Genomic DNA, 14,979 nt, shown 5'->3' with positions numbered 1-14,979 from the left:
CACTGGTCATTGGGCCCATTACATGCAGGCTCTCCTTTAATCTCACCAATGCTCTGAGGATCTCCATTTTTACAGATGAACAGATTGAGCCTTTTGAGGGGTGACCTGCCTGATGTCCCAGAGCTAGTAAAAGGCACAACCAGGCCTCAAAAATCAGGCAGAGAAAAAACCCAAGATTTGCATGTAGTGTCAGACTCCAAAGTCTATTCTTTCCACAATATTTGCTGTCTTCTAGAAGACAACAAAAACTAGTCAAGTGCTGGAACAGGCAACATTTGACTTTAATGACCTCTGGGTGGGGACCGGGGGACAAAGGCTGGGATCCATCTCCTCTCCTCTGTGAGTCAGGTGAGTCATCTAATGACTGCAGAAGCTATTACCAACTCCTGCCCTTGATCCCTTATCTACCCCAGTGTCTTACTCTAGAACAGAAGCCACCTGTTTCAGTAAGGCCCTTGAGCTAAGTGGTTTTTAATCTTTTGAAAAGGCTGACAAACAAAAACCAAACCAAGAATATATATACAACAGAGACTGTGGTCAGCAAAGTCTAAAATATTTATTGCCAGGCCCTTTACAAAAAAGGTTTGCTGACTCCCGTCTTAGGGAACTAGACACATTTTAGGTAGCATGCTGTAGTAGAAGACCCTTGTCCTTTCCTGGGAAGAGGGCCCGCAGGAGTATAATAGTGTGTGTGTGTGTGTTGTGTGTGGGTGGGTGGGTGTGAGTGTGTACGTGTGTATGAACATCTCTGGGCATTTAGGGTAATCAGAGCTGAACCTGCTCATAAGGGCCGATCCAGCTGTCCGCCAGTTCCCGCAGGGTGCTGTACCTCCGTTCAAACTCCTCCTGGCTGCAGTGCTGCAAGAGCTGACCCACCTCCTCGGTGAGGAGAGCCACGGCCAAGTGCTTATCCAGTGTCTCACTCCACTTGCTGCCCAGGATGTTGTCTAGACTGGCAGCACAGCCTGCTGTCCACTGAGCTGGCAGCATGTCGGGCTGGAGCACCTGGTGGTGGGCACTGAGAATGGCTAGGATGTGGCGGCAGGGCAGGTGGAAGGCCTGGTGAAAGTAGCAGCTGCAGCTGGCAGGGGGCTGGGGCTGCACCCTATGGGTGTCCTCCAGGATCTGGATGTTCACCTTTTCTGAACCGGAGCCAATGAGGTGCACAGATTTTTGGACCACAGCGAGTTCACCCAGACAGAGCTGGGCAGCTGGCCCCGTGCAGATGGCATTGAGGGAGTGCTGGATGCGGGCTTCTACTAGCTGCTCCACTTTGGGGCTTTCGGGGCTGACGTCTAAGGCGGCATGATTGTTCTGGGGACTCAGGCCCAGGCTAAAACTTGCCTTGTCTCCAGAGTTCTGGTGCATGTATCGGAGCAGAGAGACCATGCCTTGTTCCACGCATGGGGTAGTGCCGAAGAACTGGCTGAGGACGCGGGTGGTGACCTCCAGGCCTTGGAAGTAGCGGCTGCTCTCAGCTCGGCTTCTCCAGCGGTGGGCCAGCCAGATGCGGTCGTTGAGCAGCCAGTGTGAGTGGAGCTCGGGCAGCTGGGTAGGAGGGATGCAGCTGCTCAGGAGTGTATACAACTTCCTTAGGTTGCCAGCTGTGGCTGAGCACATCGTGCTCTGCAGGGAAGTAAGGAGCACCCTTTCCACAGGCTGTCCAAGTGACAGCTGATAGAACTTGCCCTGGAGGAACTTACAGATGTGGAAGGCTGAGAGCAGGACCTCGGCCGCGGGAAACTCCATAGCAAGGGTGGGCAAGGGGAGGAAGTGAGGATCCACCAGGATGGTACAGACTCTCTCCCATGCTGGGTTAAACTTCTTGAACACCTGGAACATCTGGGCCAGGCCCTCAGCATCCTCTTTGGCAGGAATGGCAAAGTAGACTGCCCGGGCGAGATGACCCTCCAGCTGCACCCGAGGTCCATCTACCAGGAAGGTATATAGCACCTTGCCCATTGGGTTATAGGTCCGGTGGATAAATAAGATCTCAGGGAAATGGGCAAAGACACCTTGCATAAAGCAGCTCTGGTAGTTGAGGGTATCTAACTGAGCAGTCTTGCTAACCTGATACAGCAGCATAGGTGGGTTTGGGTCCTCAATCAAGAGCTCATTCAGCATTGTCAGGGCCATGGGGGAGATGGGAGATGTCTAGATGCCACAGTCAAAATATTTTCTCTGCAAGGCTGCTGTCCAGGAGACTTTCAGGATCTCAAGCTCCAACTAAGCTGAAGCGTGAGGCAGGAATGTAGTTCCCCGATCTTGTTCCAAAGATGGGCCTATGGAGAGGAACAGAAGTTTAAGGAGACAGTAGGGGCTTGGTTCCTCAATTATTCATCCAGACAATATTGCTTACTCTGTATCCTCACTGTCCTGGGCGAGATACACAATAAACATGTAAAGAAAGATATAACAGGCAAGACCACAAAACTGGGTAACAGGTAGAAGGTAAGTTGGGGGAGGGAGGGATACTTCAGTTAAAGTGGTCAGGGAAGCTCTCTCTTGCTGGGGAGGGAGATGACATTGGAGCTGAGACCTAATTGATAAGCTGGCCATGGAAAGATTCAGTTCCAAGAGATTTAAATGGGTGTGAAGGCTAGAGCTGCATATGGTCTTTTTGTTTTTTTTCTCCTCAAACAGCATTTAAAATATTTGTTTAGCACATTATATTTACAGATTACTGCTTGGCATCCATTCTTCCATTTGGTCCTAGTATACATAAGAGAACTTTTATGATGCTGGGCAAGTCAGTGACTCCCTCTGAGCTTCAAGCCCTTGAACCACAAACAGGGGCTATCGAATGTGCATGGCTGACTTCTCCTGCCTCCCCGGAAATCCCTCTAAATGCAGTACTCTGTCCCAATGTTTACTCAATTTGGCCCCAAACCGGGTTACTGTCCCCATTTTACAGATGAGAAACTGAGGTTCAAAGAGGTTAAGTGACTTGCCCATCATTACTCTGCAAGTAGCTGGAAGCTGAGCCTTTGGCTCGGCATCCTGGCTGCTTTGCACAGTACCTGAGGTCTAAACACCAGAGAGGGGGCGCAGCCTGTGACCTCTCACCCGGGTGGGAGGATGTAGAGGTCGGACGTTCTCGTCCCGAGTCCGGCCGGAGCCAGAAGAGAAGTCAACCTCCCACCCCTTTGGGAGCTGTGTCATGGCTGACCGCGGTCATCAGTTGCCTCACACCTCCACCCCTTCAGAAATCACTCACCCACGGCCTGGCTCCGTCGCCATTTCTCCCTATTTGACCCTGGCTCTGACTCTGACTGACCTCTAGGCTCACCAACCGCGGCGCCAGCTTCGCCGAGACTCGGGCCAATGGCCTGAAGAGTTCGCGTTCGGCCTTTGGGGCCTAGACCAATCGTAGCCCGGCGATCTGTGGGCGGGCGCTGTTCCCAGGGTTACGAGGGGCTCGGCTGGCGGTGGCCAATGAGAGCCCGAGGACACCGGGATCCTAGAGAGCCGGAGCCGGGAGGCTGGAACTCCGCAGCCCCGCGTGGGGACCGGACGCGGGAAGGGCATGTTGCTATGGAAACTCCTCAGGGGTCGAAAATTTAAAGGGAAATAAACAGCGGTGCTTTATGAATTTTTTTTTTCTTGTCTGGTCAAATTCCAAAGCCCGGGGGAAGGTAGAGGGGAGGAAAGGGTGCCTCTGTAATAGTACCGTGTCTCCTGCCTTATGGGGAAACTGAGGCCCAGGCCTCGAAATCTGCCCTCTCCATTACAGCTGAGGAAATCCAGATCTTGCGAGAGCTGAACCTGGTGCCGCCCAGCCCCGCCCCCTCCATTGTTTTGTAGAAGAGATCCGGTAGCGCGCGGTGATCTTTTTAAGGTCAGGGCAGACTGGCGGACGAGCGCAGGAACCAAGGCTGACTGCCACCCTTGACCTCGGTTCCCCTGAACAGAACATCCTGGAAAGCTGGGTAGCTCCCAGGATTTAGGTGGTTAAGATTATAAACTAGCAACAACAAAAGTCCAGGCTGGTGCTTAGAACTGGAAGGAAAAAGTTCGGTTTACATAAATCTAGATGGCAAATTGGGATTAAACAGGCCAAGACTTATTTTTACAGATGAGGAACCTAGGGTCAAAGAAATTAGAAACCTGCCCACAGTCTCCCAGCAAGTGCAGGTAGTAGACTCTAGGGTTCAGGTTCCCCTCGCCCCACATCTATTTGGTGGGTTCCTGCTAGAATTCAAAGCAGCATGAAATCCTTGTCGAAGGCTTGGTTGGTGGGAAGAGGATGAAGTTGGTGGCAGACTGCTAAGTCTTTGAATTTAAGGCATCAGATTCTGTTTGGCCCCACAACCCCCATTAGATTCCTTCCCTGTCCAAACAGCACACATTTCCCCAGCTTGTTTGATTTTATTAAAAAAACAAAACAAAAAAAACTTTAATGTGGATAAAAATAAGTACAAATAACAGATTCTTTGTAAAGAGCAGCAACAGCCAAGGATCACCCTCTGTCCCTGAAAACAGGTCCTTTTCCCAGGTATAGACTGTCTCACCCTATACTAGGGCAGGAGTTCATCTCTAATGGGAGTGAGATCTCTGATCTCAGGAGACAGGGCAGAAAGAGGGATGACCTTTCAGCATGGAGATAACTTTGGCCTTGACAATGAAGGAGGGTCCCAAAGAATGACAAAGGTAGGGCAGAAGAGGGGTAGGCTCGAAGGACTGTCTGTAGTGGGGTTCTTCTACCCCCTGATGTAACTATCTTCCTAGCCCTACGTAGGGACACTGGTTGAAATGCTGACCCCTAGCATGTCCTGCCCACCTTGGGCTCTCCGACTTCCAAGGAGAGGGATCTGTGGTCCAGCGTGCCAGTGCTAGTGCTTCAGTCATGAATTGTGGCTCCAGCAAGAGGGAGTCCCTCCCCTTCCTCTGGCTTTCCCCAGAGGAAAGGGAGGCGGCCTACATCCTTGAAGTCCTCTGGCTGCTGACTGGGCTCAGGAGGCTGGCAGGGGTCCGCCCAGATGTCCACAATCTTGCGCAGGGTGGAATAGCGCTCCTCTAGCTCTGGCCCTTCACTCTGCATGAGCAGGTTTGCCAGCTCCCTGCTTAGGTCCTGAATCATGTCACTCCGTCCTTGCTTCCCTGGCTGGCCTGTGTTTGGGACCATGACAGGGTCCCGGAGCTCCCCGTTGGGCCCGAGGAGGTGCTGGTACCTCTTCTGCCACCGGCGGCACACCATGGCTTCACCCACGGGCTTCTGGCTGGTATGCAGCAGGGCCAGAATGTGCCGGCATGGCAGGTGGTACGACTGTTGAAAGGAACAGCTGCAGCTACAGCCATCTTTGCTAACATGGTGAGAATCCTCCAGTAGCTGAATGTCCACAGAGGAGCCAGCCAGGTCCACCAGGTGGGTGGAGTTCTGTACCACCTCCCACTCGTTCTGGCACAGCTTATAGGCCAGCTGGGAGCCACTCTCATGCAAGGCATCCAGCATGCCACCCCGGGAGGGCCATACCTGTGGCTGCTGCTGCAGCTGCACCCGCTGGGGGCCGGGCTTGGTCTCTTCCATGGGGAGCCTGCTGAGACTGCCCGCACAGACTCCAAATGCCTTCTTGGGCTTTGGTGGCAGGCTGGCTGGCCGGGCTCTCTTTAACTTGGGAGGAGCTGTGGGCACATTCTTCAAGCCTTTGGTATTAAAGAAGTCTATATAATCTACAAAGCGGAGGATACAGTCCAGCAAAGACTGCTGTTCCCGGAAAAGGCTGGACACCTTGCTGGTGACGACATCTAGGCTGTCCATGTATGTGTTACACGCATGTAGGCCTTTCCTCACGTGCATGTACCATAGCAGCTCACAGGAGAACCAGTGGGCCTGGAGGAAGCTGAAGAGCTCCTCGTCTAGGAGGGCTTGGGACATCTGACAGAGATTTTGCAGGCTGGCATCAGAAGTGACAAATACCGCCTCCCGCAGGGCTTCCTTCATTAGCCTTTTAAAGGATGGATTTGCTGAACTCCGATGCAACTTCTTCTCCAGGAGCCGGGTGGTGTGGTAGATAGAGAGGAGGATGCGCGCAGCGGGGAAGATCTCCTGCAGGATGGCTCGATGGGGGAAGGAGGGGTCCACAAACACCACCTTGACCTTGGGCCAGTCACAGTTGAACTCCGTGAAGATACTCAGCATCTTGGCCACAGAGGTAGCCGTCTCAGCCTGAAGCACGGCAAAGTGTACCACTCGACCCTCTCGTTCCTTGTTCTCCACCAAGAAAGCATAAAGGATGTGGCCCTGGGCATTCTCCACCCGGTGTAGCAAGAGATTCTCTGGGAAGCGGATAAACAGATCACTCATCTTGCTGCTCTGGAAGCTCAACCGGTCCAGGTCTTGGCTGTTGCCCACGCTGAGTGAAGCCATGGAACCCTCATCCACCTTAAGAAAGTTTTTCATCACTTTGGCTATCTTGGCCAGGTCAGAAGGAGTGATTCCCTCCTGCTCTGGCTTTGAGGGTGTTTGGACCTTATCTAAGCAAAATGATGGTTCAACAAGGGACTTCTTGGCCAGGTCAAGGTCCTTCTCGATCATGGGCTGCGCAGGCTGGGGTTTCTGTAGGCATACGGTCTTCTGAGATTTGCCAGCGGTGTCTCCTCTGGGACCTGCAGTTTTGTAGTCAACGTGGATGTGCTGGGTGTTGAGTTCACTGATGAACAATCTATCCAGTTTCTCATTGTACCGCAGGAGCAAGTATGCTGGGCACATGTCCACCTCTGATGTTCTCTTCCTGTTTGACTGAGTCCGAATACAGACAAATTTCACCTGCACATATCTAAGGAAGGTAGAGGTGACAGTGAGAAAGGTACTGCCCACCCCTTTCTAAGACAAGACCCCGTAGGGACTTACAGTGGCTGCTATGTGTCCCAGAGACCACGAGGCAGTGTAGGACGTAGGGAAGGAAAACTGATATTCACATTCCAATCCCAAAGTGTTTAGCTCTTTTGTCAAGACCCTGCCCAACTGACACTGCGTTCATTTTCATCATCAGTTCGAAGCCCCCACTCCTTTCATTCATGCTCTGTGGCCTGTCTGCAGCTCCCAGTGATTCAGCATGAGGCAAGACACGAGGGAAAACAGACAAGAGGCGGCAGCAGAGGGCCAGCTGGTTACTCACTGTTTAAAATGTCCTTTTTGTTCCTGCCTTTTGGGGAACTACTGCTTTTGCCTCCTCCTCCTCCAGACAGCAAAGATACAAGTGGCCTTCTCTCAGAGGAAAGATCTCTATTCATCTTTCATTTATTTTTATTATTATTTTTTTTTCATCTTTCATTTAAACAAAAATGTCCAAATCCCAAGAGAGTCTAAGAATCCCGGAGCTAGATGACCTTCGGGTCCCTTCAGCTTTGCCATTCTAGGATGAAAGTGATGATTCAAAGGAGAGGGATAGGGGCACCTACGTGGCTCAATCAGTTAAGCATCTGCCTTTGGCTCACCTCATGATCCCAGGGTCCTGGGTTCAAGCCACAGCCTCTCCTTCTACCCCTCCCTCTCACTCATGTTCTCACATGCTCTGCTGTCTCTCTCAAATAATCTTAAATAAACAAACAAAGGAGAGGGGTAATTAAATTGAATATCTGTTCTTTTCCTATCGTCATTCAACCCATGTTTCGAGACCAAATCAGGTCTCACCTTCTCCAGTAAGCCTTTGTGGATGTTTCAACCCATAGTAACTGCTCCCTTCTTGGAATTCATTGCATTTATTTAACATAAAAGGCTTAAAACTTCTCTGGGTGGCAGCATAACTAGTGGTTAAACTGGAGATGCTGGAGGCTGACTACCTGGATATTAATAAGGGCTCCATCACTCGTAAGATCTTTGACTTTATGCAAGTCACTTTACCTCTCTGTGCAGTTTCCTAGTCATAAAATGAGACTGTCTTATTAAGACTGTTATGAGGATTAGCTCTGTCTGGCTCAATGGGTAGAATGTACAACTCTTAATCTTGGGTTTGTAAGTTTGAGCTCCACCACACTGGGTGTAGAGATCATTTAAAAATAAAATCTTAGGGATCCCTGGGTGGCGCAGCGGTTTAGCACCTGCCTTTGGCCCAGGGCACGATTCTGGAGACTCGGGATTGAATCTCACGTCGGGCTCCTGGTGCATGGAGCCTGTTTCTCCCTCTGCCTGTGTCTCTGCCTCTCTCTCTCTCTGTGACTATCATAAATAAATAAAAATTAAAAAAAATAAAATAAAATAAAATCTTAAAAAAAAAAAAAGAGGAGCTTCTGGGTGGCAATGTGGTTGAGTGTCTGCCTTTGGCTCGGGTCATGATCCCGGGATTCTGGAATCAAGTCCCACATCAGGCTCCCAGCGGGGAGCCTGCTTTTCCCTCTGCCTATTCTTTGCCTCTCTCTGTGTCTCTCATGGATAAATAAAATCTTAAAAAAAAAAAAAAAAAAGATTGTTATATGTATTAAAGAAGCCTGAGACATAATAGCCCAGAGCCTGGTTCACCCTTTTATTTATGCTAAATCAAAGTCTGCTACTGTTATTACAGCTCTTATGTCTTATGACATTCTCTTGGAGGTTTATAAAGTACCTTTATAATTGGATGGGGCTATTGTCAAGTGACAGGACTGAGTTATTTCTCAGTGTATTCCAAGCACCTAACACAATGCTATTCTTTCAGCAGATGCTTATCAAAGATGTTCTGATAAATGACTCATAGACCATGGGTGGCACAGGTTGCACCCATGCCTCCTCAGGGAGTGTCCCAGCAACAAGAAGGGAAAAAAAATCTCAGCCTCTAGCATGACGTGACACAGCCTGGACTTCTCACTAACCCTTTCCGAACACTCTAATCTTGCTGGTCCTGTCTACCCACCCTGTGGGGTAAGCTTAGAAAAACAGGATACGTCAGGTCTACAATAACAGGGTGGCATGGCCCAGGGCTGGAAATGCCTGTACCTGTTGTGTGCATAGTGCTGGGATGGCAACACCATCCCTAGCTCAGGGCCAGGAGGGGCTGGGGCAGCCAACTGGTATGGCAAGGCCAGTCATAGTGACCGAGGTGTTGCCTCTGCCTATCTCACTAGCCTCTCTTCCCACCCCCTCACCATCTCACATTTTGTGCCCTAGAAAGACAAACTGCCAGCATCCTGTACTCACTATGCTGTCTCTCAGTTCTCTGCCTTTGCTTGTATTTATCTCTCTCTGGAATGCCCTTCCCACCTGTTTTCATCTTAAAGCTTACTCATTCTTCAGGACTATGTGCAACCATCAATGTTTCTAGGAAGCCTTCCCCAAGCCCACAGACTGGGCCCTACTCTTTTGCTGGCTTAAGATCTTAGCATAGCCCTAGCTCATCAAATGAGATTGACTTCATGTGTTCTGTTTTTTTTTTTTAAGATTTTATTTATTTATTCATGAGAGACACAAAGAGAGAGGCAGAGACACAGGCAGAGGGAGAAGCAAGTTCCCCGCAGGGAGCCTGATGCGGACTTCATTCCTGGACCCGGATCCCATCCTGAGCCCAAGGCAGATGCTCAATTGCTGAGCCACCCAGGTGTCCCATGAGCCACCCAGGCATCCCAACTTCATGTGTTCTTAATGCAGGTTTGTTAGGCTACTCTGAAAAAAGATACTGGTGAACACCAACCATAAGGGTCTTTCAAACCTTTCCTGATCCTATTAATGACTGACTGTACCTCCCAGGGTACAGCATTCTAATTTGGCATTCTAATTCCTCGTATTCCACGTCTATACCCAATATGTTAACAAGGCTTTTACAGTCTTTCCTGCCAGTACTACATGTATTAAGGTATCATATGCCAGGCTTTATTAAGCCCCTAATGTGCACCATTTTATACTAGGAAAGGGGTTCTATTATCCTAATTTTACAGATGGGGACACAGGCTTAAAAATGTTCTCAAGGATAAGAATTTGGGATATGAACTAAGCCTGCTTGGCTAGTGTCTGTGTAGTTAACCCTTATGCTGCCTGTCTTGTCAAAATCTCTCTCCTTTCTCAGAATAATAATTTTTACCCCTTCAGCTTGACCCTCAACACACTAGTCAGGTCCAATAACTTCCTTATAGATCACTAAATGTCCTTGTTGGCATCATGCATTTCAAACATAATAGGTACTAGAGTGAAGCTTGCTTTTTTCCCTGCTTTGCTTCAGCTTTTTTATTGAGATATAACCTGCCTACAATAAAGTATACAAATCTTTTGTTAAGAATTTGTTGAGCGGGGATCCCTGGGTGGCTCAGGGGTTTGGCGCCTGCCTTTGGCCCAGGGCATGATCCTGGAGTCCTGGGATCGAGTTCCGCATTAGGCTCCCTGCATGGAGCCTGCTTCCCCTTCCGCCTGTGTCTCTGCCTCTCTCTCATGAATAAATAAAATCCTTAAAAAAAACAAAAACAACCTTGTTGAGCACTTCTGTTATTATAGTCTGTACCTAGTTGCCTCCCAGCTTAAAGCATTGACTCCTGAGGGCAGGCACAAGGCTTCATATCTTTTTTTCTGTTTTGTTTTAATATATTTTAAAAAATTTTTATTTATTTATGATAGTCACACACAGAGAGAGAGAGAGAGAGAGAGAGGCAGAGACATAGGCAGAGGGAGAAGCAAGCTCCATGCACCAGGAGCCTGACATGGGATTCGATCCCAGGTCTCCAGGATTGCGCCCTGGGCCAAAGGCAGGCGCCAAACTGCTGCGCCACCCAGGGATCCCAAGGCTTCATATCTTTAAGAATCCCCCTTAGTGCTTATATCACAGACTGCTCACTCGGGATCTGGAGGGAGTCAGCCAGCCTTCCTTCCCATCCACTTTCTAGGCGTTTATATTCCCTACTGGACAGCATCACCAGTGTGCTCCCGTGTTGGCTCCCATAGCTGGCACCCACCAGATGCTTGAAGCACATGTGCCAAATGAACATTAAATGATTCTCCTCATATAACATGAGAAGTTTACTAGGCAGAGCACGGGGAACATTCTGTCAGACAACTTGGCTTCTGGTCCTAGCATTGTTACTTTCACTACGACATGGGACAAGTCCTTTGTTTAATTTCAAACATTTACCAAGTCCCGCTATGTACTGAATACTACAGTAGTTGTTCACAGGGCTACATAGACTCATTAGTCTCCACTCTCTAAGTCTAGTGAACAGAGAGAGACTCACATAGGTAGCCAGTGAAGTCAAAATCAAGTGAATGGTTAAGGAGAGGTACAAGCAATATTACTCACAATCAAACAAAAGAGTAATTCCCTCTATGGGAACTTGTATGGATTAACTACGGATTTTGATTAATTTTACATAAGATTTGTGTCCTTGTGTGTAAATCATACCTTCAGCAATGAATAGGATTTTTATAGGTAAAGTCATTTTAGACAATGTAACTTGAGTTAGGACCAAGACTCTGAGTCAGAAGATCTGAGTTTAAGTTCTAGCTCTACCACTTATTAGCTGTGTGAGCCTGGACAAGTCATTTCACTTCCTCTTAGCCTCCAAATCCTTATCTGTAAACACAGAAATAACAAGAGTACTGGTCTATAGTTCATCACAATACCTCATCCCAAACCAATTAGAAGTCAGCATCTCATCCAAAACCAATCAGAACCACTAGAAGTGAATTCATTTAAAATGTTGTGACTGCATCTGTGGGTTGCTAACTCAACAGCCCTTAGCCCCTTCTTCCTTACTAACAGCAAGCCAATTTAATTTGGGTTGCCATTCCTCCCCCACATAGCTAAGTACTTCAGGGCTAGTCTAAGCCAATTAAGGTAATCTCATTAGGAATGGGTATGGATACTGGCCCAATTCTGAAGAAAAAAACATGAGAGGATATCTGCAGGAAACCAAGGAAGGCTTTTCCCTTTGGATATGACCTCTGCCTTCGTGAGGAGCCTTTCTGCAGGCAAAGCTTGAGACCTGAGGATGGCAGAGTAGAAAGACACAAAAAGCCTGGGTCACGGAAACAATCACCCTCAGAGGCCCCCCTCTGAGCTTCTAAGAAGCCATTTTGAGTCAGAGTTTTCAGTTAATTGCAGCCAAAAAACATTCCCCACAAACAACATATCAGAGTAAATAGTGGAAAAAAAAGACTTGAGTGAAACTTAATCTTATAATAGACTAAAATTATGAAGTTAATATATTTAGGGGCACCTGGCTGGGTTAGTTGGAAGACCAAACAACTCTTGATTTCAGAGTTGTGATTCAAGCCCCATGTTGGGTGTAGAGATCACTTAAATAAATAGTTTAAAAAATATTATATTTAACAAAATGTAGGTTATAATGGCAGCTGTATACAAATTCTTAAAATAAAGCATGATTTACAGTATCAAATGTTTTTTTTTCCCCCTGGTGCATTTTCCCCAAACACCGATACTTTATTCATGTCTCTCTTTCACAATATGGAAAGGTTTTATGGAAATATTCCTAAGCTCTATCAGGCTTCCCAAGGACCTAATTTAATTCTTCACTATGCAAATCCTTTGTCAAATTCCTCACATAATCAGCCTTGTTGACTTCCCTTCTTCCCTTGTTCATGGGGGTCAGGCTGAGGGAGATGGAAGGGGTTCTCCATCATTACTTTCAGAGACCCAAGTCCTACAGGTCTTGGGAGATGTGTAATTTCAGCCTGCAATTCATTTTATTTCCATTGTATTATCCTAATGTTTACCACATCCATTGATTAGCCAGAAACTGAGTGCCAAAGATGCTAATGAGACTGGTAGAGATAAGCAGGACATTATTAAATAGTGACTAATTTTTTTAGTGGCTGGTTTATTAGCATGATTTTTGTATGACATCTACTTTCCTACTGGGCCTTGTGCCTATGGATACATGGAAAATGAAAACTCAGATAACAAGGTTCAAAGGCTGTGATGAGGATTAAATAAAACAATGCCTGTAAAATCAGAGTGTCTGGAATGCAGTAGCTATTAAACTGAATGGCAGCGGGGAGAGACAGAATACTTCATGGAGTGTTTGAAAAATATCAATCCCCCAAAAGAAAAACGAAACAACTGTATATAAAAATATGAGAGGGGAAACTGGGTATAAAAATCAAAGAAGTTGGGCAGCCCGGGTGGCCCAGCGGTTTAGCGCCGCCTTCAGCCAGGGGTGGAATCCTAGAGACCTGGGATCGAGTTCCATGTCGGGCTCCCTGCATGGAGCCTGCTTCTCCCTCTGCCTGTGTCTCTGCCTCTCTCTCTCTCGATCTGTGCCTGTCATGAATAAATAAAATCTTAAAAAAAAAAAAATAGGTAAACTTCTCTTAAAAAAAAATCAAGTTCCAAGTGGAATGGGACTTTTGATCATTTAGTGATAATTCCCACAGCACATTTGCCTCTCAAAGTACTGAGTCCCAGTACCATTTTCTAACATGTCCTCATTACAGTTTCGGAGTACTTACAGAGCACCACGTTTCTGCTCCTATACGCATTTCTGTTTACTCTTCACCGCATCCATCTCATTTTACAGAGGATGAAACGGTCACAGAAATGAAGTGTTCCCCAACTTCCAGTGTAAAGCCTGTCTTTCTGGCTCCAGAGCTCTCCCTTTTAACCACTGATGGGGTTCAGGACAGGCTGCCCCAGAATTTGCCACTTTGGCATGTGGATTATTCTGAGCTGAAAACTGTCAAGGTCCAACAGACTCAAGAAGAGCTTTTCTCCTCTCCCTTAACTGCCTAACAATAATTTAGACAGGGAGCTTGTACTGTTCCTTGAGTTGGCCTCCTCAGAGTGTGTTCAAATCTAAACTGATTTGCAATTTTTAAAAAGTGGAGATATTGCCCCAAATTTGGATTTCTGACTTGTCCTGCTCCCATTTCTGGCAACACCGGATCTTCATTTCCACCTGGTGGCCATTAGCTGGAGTTGATTAGATAGGGCCTGCTCTCCATGTCACCACACACCTCTGTGGTCTCTGCTACAAAGACCTGGAGTCCGTTGTTATTTCATCATTCTTTCTCTTAGGGTGAAATTAAAACTTTCTGACGCTGGGCTGTTTCACCCAAGCCCTGAAGACAATGGAGTTGTCAACCCTCTCCGCCTGTTTTCTCAGCTGCCAAAAGGGAAAAACAGCATTTAACTATAATTCTCAATACAGCCCTGCCTGGTAAAGCATGCACACAACAGCGAAGGATGCCTGGGGCATGGGAAGTGTTTGAAAAAACGGTTGTTAATCTCAGAAGCTCGAGAACCACGTAGAAAACAAACGAATGAATGAGCAAACTAACCAACAACTGACCGCGTTCATTGCTTTGTCAAGAGAACACTGATGGAGGAAATCATCCCAGAGGCGTTTTGTATCCATTTGTGAAGACGGTACTTTGTACGAGGGATACTGCAGGTGCTCAAAGAATGGGGCAAATTGCAGTTATTTCAGGAAAGCTATAATGGAGTGAATGAATGAAGGGGGAGTGGGTGGTCAAAAAGCGATGCCTTGGGAATGTTTTGCTCTTTCCACCAGGCACAGGACAAGTGCTCGGTGCCTGTTGATTGCCCTGAGACCGGGGCCCAGCTGCGCTCCCTCCTCCTCCTCCTCCAAGGCCTCCCTCCAGGGGACAGTCCGGCCTCCTCCCCACCCTCCTGCCCCGCCCCAGACCTGCCCCGCCCTTACAGGATGTCCTCGCGGATGCAGGTGCCATGGTTGAGGTTGTGGAAGCGGACGGAGACGCAGTCCCTGAGAATGAAGGAGCACCTGTTCTCCTTTTTGTAGGCGCTGAAGCACTCCTTGAAATCCTCGTAGGTCTTGAAGCAGCTGCCCAGCTCCATGGCCGCCCCCTCAGCCCACACCAGGGGCTGGCCCCCGGATCAACACTAGGGTTCAGAGGTCACACTGTGAGGGCCTACAGGCTGGCGCATGTCCAGGATGCCTTAAGGGTCGGCCTCAGCTGAGTGGCCTGTTACGGGGCTCAGGAGGAGCCCTAAGGGCCGAGAGGGCTCAGGGGTCTGGGGGCGTCTTTGCTTTCTCACAGAGGGGAAATGACGCTCAGCTCTTATTATTCAGCCCTGGGTTCCGCCC

The 14,979-nt window shown here is 48.2% G+C and overlaps 2 protein-coding genes across 6 annotated transcripts; both read right to left on the bottom strand.

Annotated features, from left to right (window-relative positions):
* Positions 1-532: 532 nt before the first annotated feature.
* On the bottom strand, positions 533-3,370 carry ZSWIM1 (zinc finger SWIM-type containing 1). Of its 3 annotated transcripts, none has more exons than XM_025470258.3 (2): positions 3,218-3,370; positions 533-2,282 (listed from the first exon to the last, which is right to left on the bottom strand). In XM_025470258.3, the coding sequence occupies exon 2, from the start codon at positions 2,134-2,136 to the stop codon at positions 766-768; it is 1,371 nt and encodes a 456-aa protein (XP_025326043.1). In that variant the 5' UTR covers positions 2,137-2,282; positions 3,218-3,370; the 3' UTR covers positions 533-765. The 3 variants fall into 3 exon arrangements, with proteins under 3 accessions (XP_025326043.1, XP_025326044.1, XP_025326045.1); XM_025470259.3 differs by having other exon boundaries at positions 3,021-3,248; XM_025470260.3 differs by lacking the exon at positions 3,218-3,370 and adding an exon at positions 3,067-3,196.
* A 978-nt stretch (positions 3,371-4,348) lies between these two features.
* Positions 4,349-14,969, bottom strand: ZSWIM3 (zinc finger SWIM-type containing 3). 3 transcript variants are annotated; one of them, XM_049100404.1, is made up of 3 exons: positions 14,575-14,713; positions 14,203-14,345; positions 4,349-6,776 (listed from the first exon to the last, which is right to left on the bottom strand). In XM_049100404.1, the coding sequence occupies exon 3, from the start codon at positions 6,707-6,709 to the stop codon at positions 4,841-4,843; it is 1,869 nt and encodes a 622-aa protein (XP_048956361.1). In that variant the 5' UTR covers positions 6,710-6,776; positions 14,203-14,345; positions 14,575-14,713; the 3' UTR covers positions 4,349-4,840. The 3 variants fall into 3 exon arrangements, with proteins under 3 accessions (XP_048956361.1, XP_048956362.1, XP_025326037.1); XM_049100405.1 differs by having other exon boundaries at positions 14,203-14,298; positions 14,575-14,711; XM_025470252.3 differs by lacking the exon at positions 14,203-14,345 and having other exon boundaries at positions 14,575-14,969.
* Positions 14,970-14,979: the final 10 nt, after the last annotated feature.

Source organism: Canis lupus, chromosome 24 (assembly GCF_003254725.2).
Source record: "Canis lupus dingo isolate Sandy chromosome 24, ASM325472v2, whole genome shotgun sequence".
NCBI lineage: Eukaryota > Metazoa > Chordata > Mammalia > Carnivora > Canidae > Canis > Canis lupus.
This window is presented reverse-complemented; position numbering and strand designations above follow the sequence as displayed.

Bases quoted from the DNA above. Each gene is read 5' to 3' on its own strand.
- ZSWIM1 (XM_025470258.3), bottom strand. From the start codon at position 2,136: ATGGCCCTGACAATGCTGAATGAGCTCTTGATTGAGGACCCAAACCCA.
- ZSWIM3 (XM_025470252.3), bottom strand. From the start codon at position 14,729: ATGGAGCTGGGCAGCTGCTTCAAGACCTACGAGGATTTCAAGGAGTGC. The intron at 6,777-14,574 runs GTAAGGGCGGGG...TACCTTCCTTAG, and splicing joins TGCATCCGCGAGGACATCCT to ATATGTGCAGGTGAAATTTG.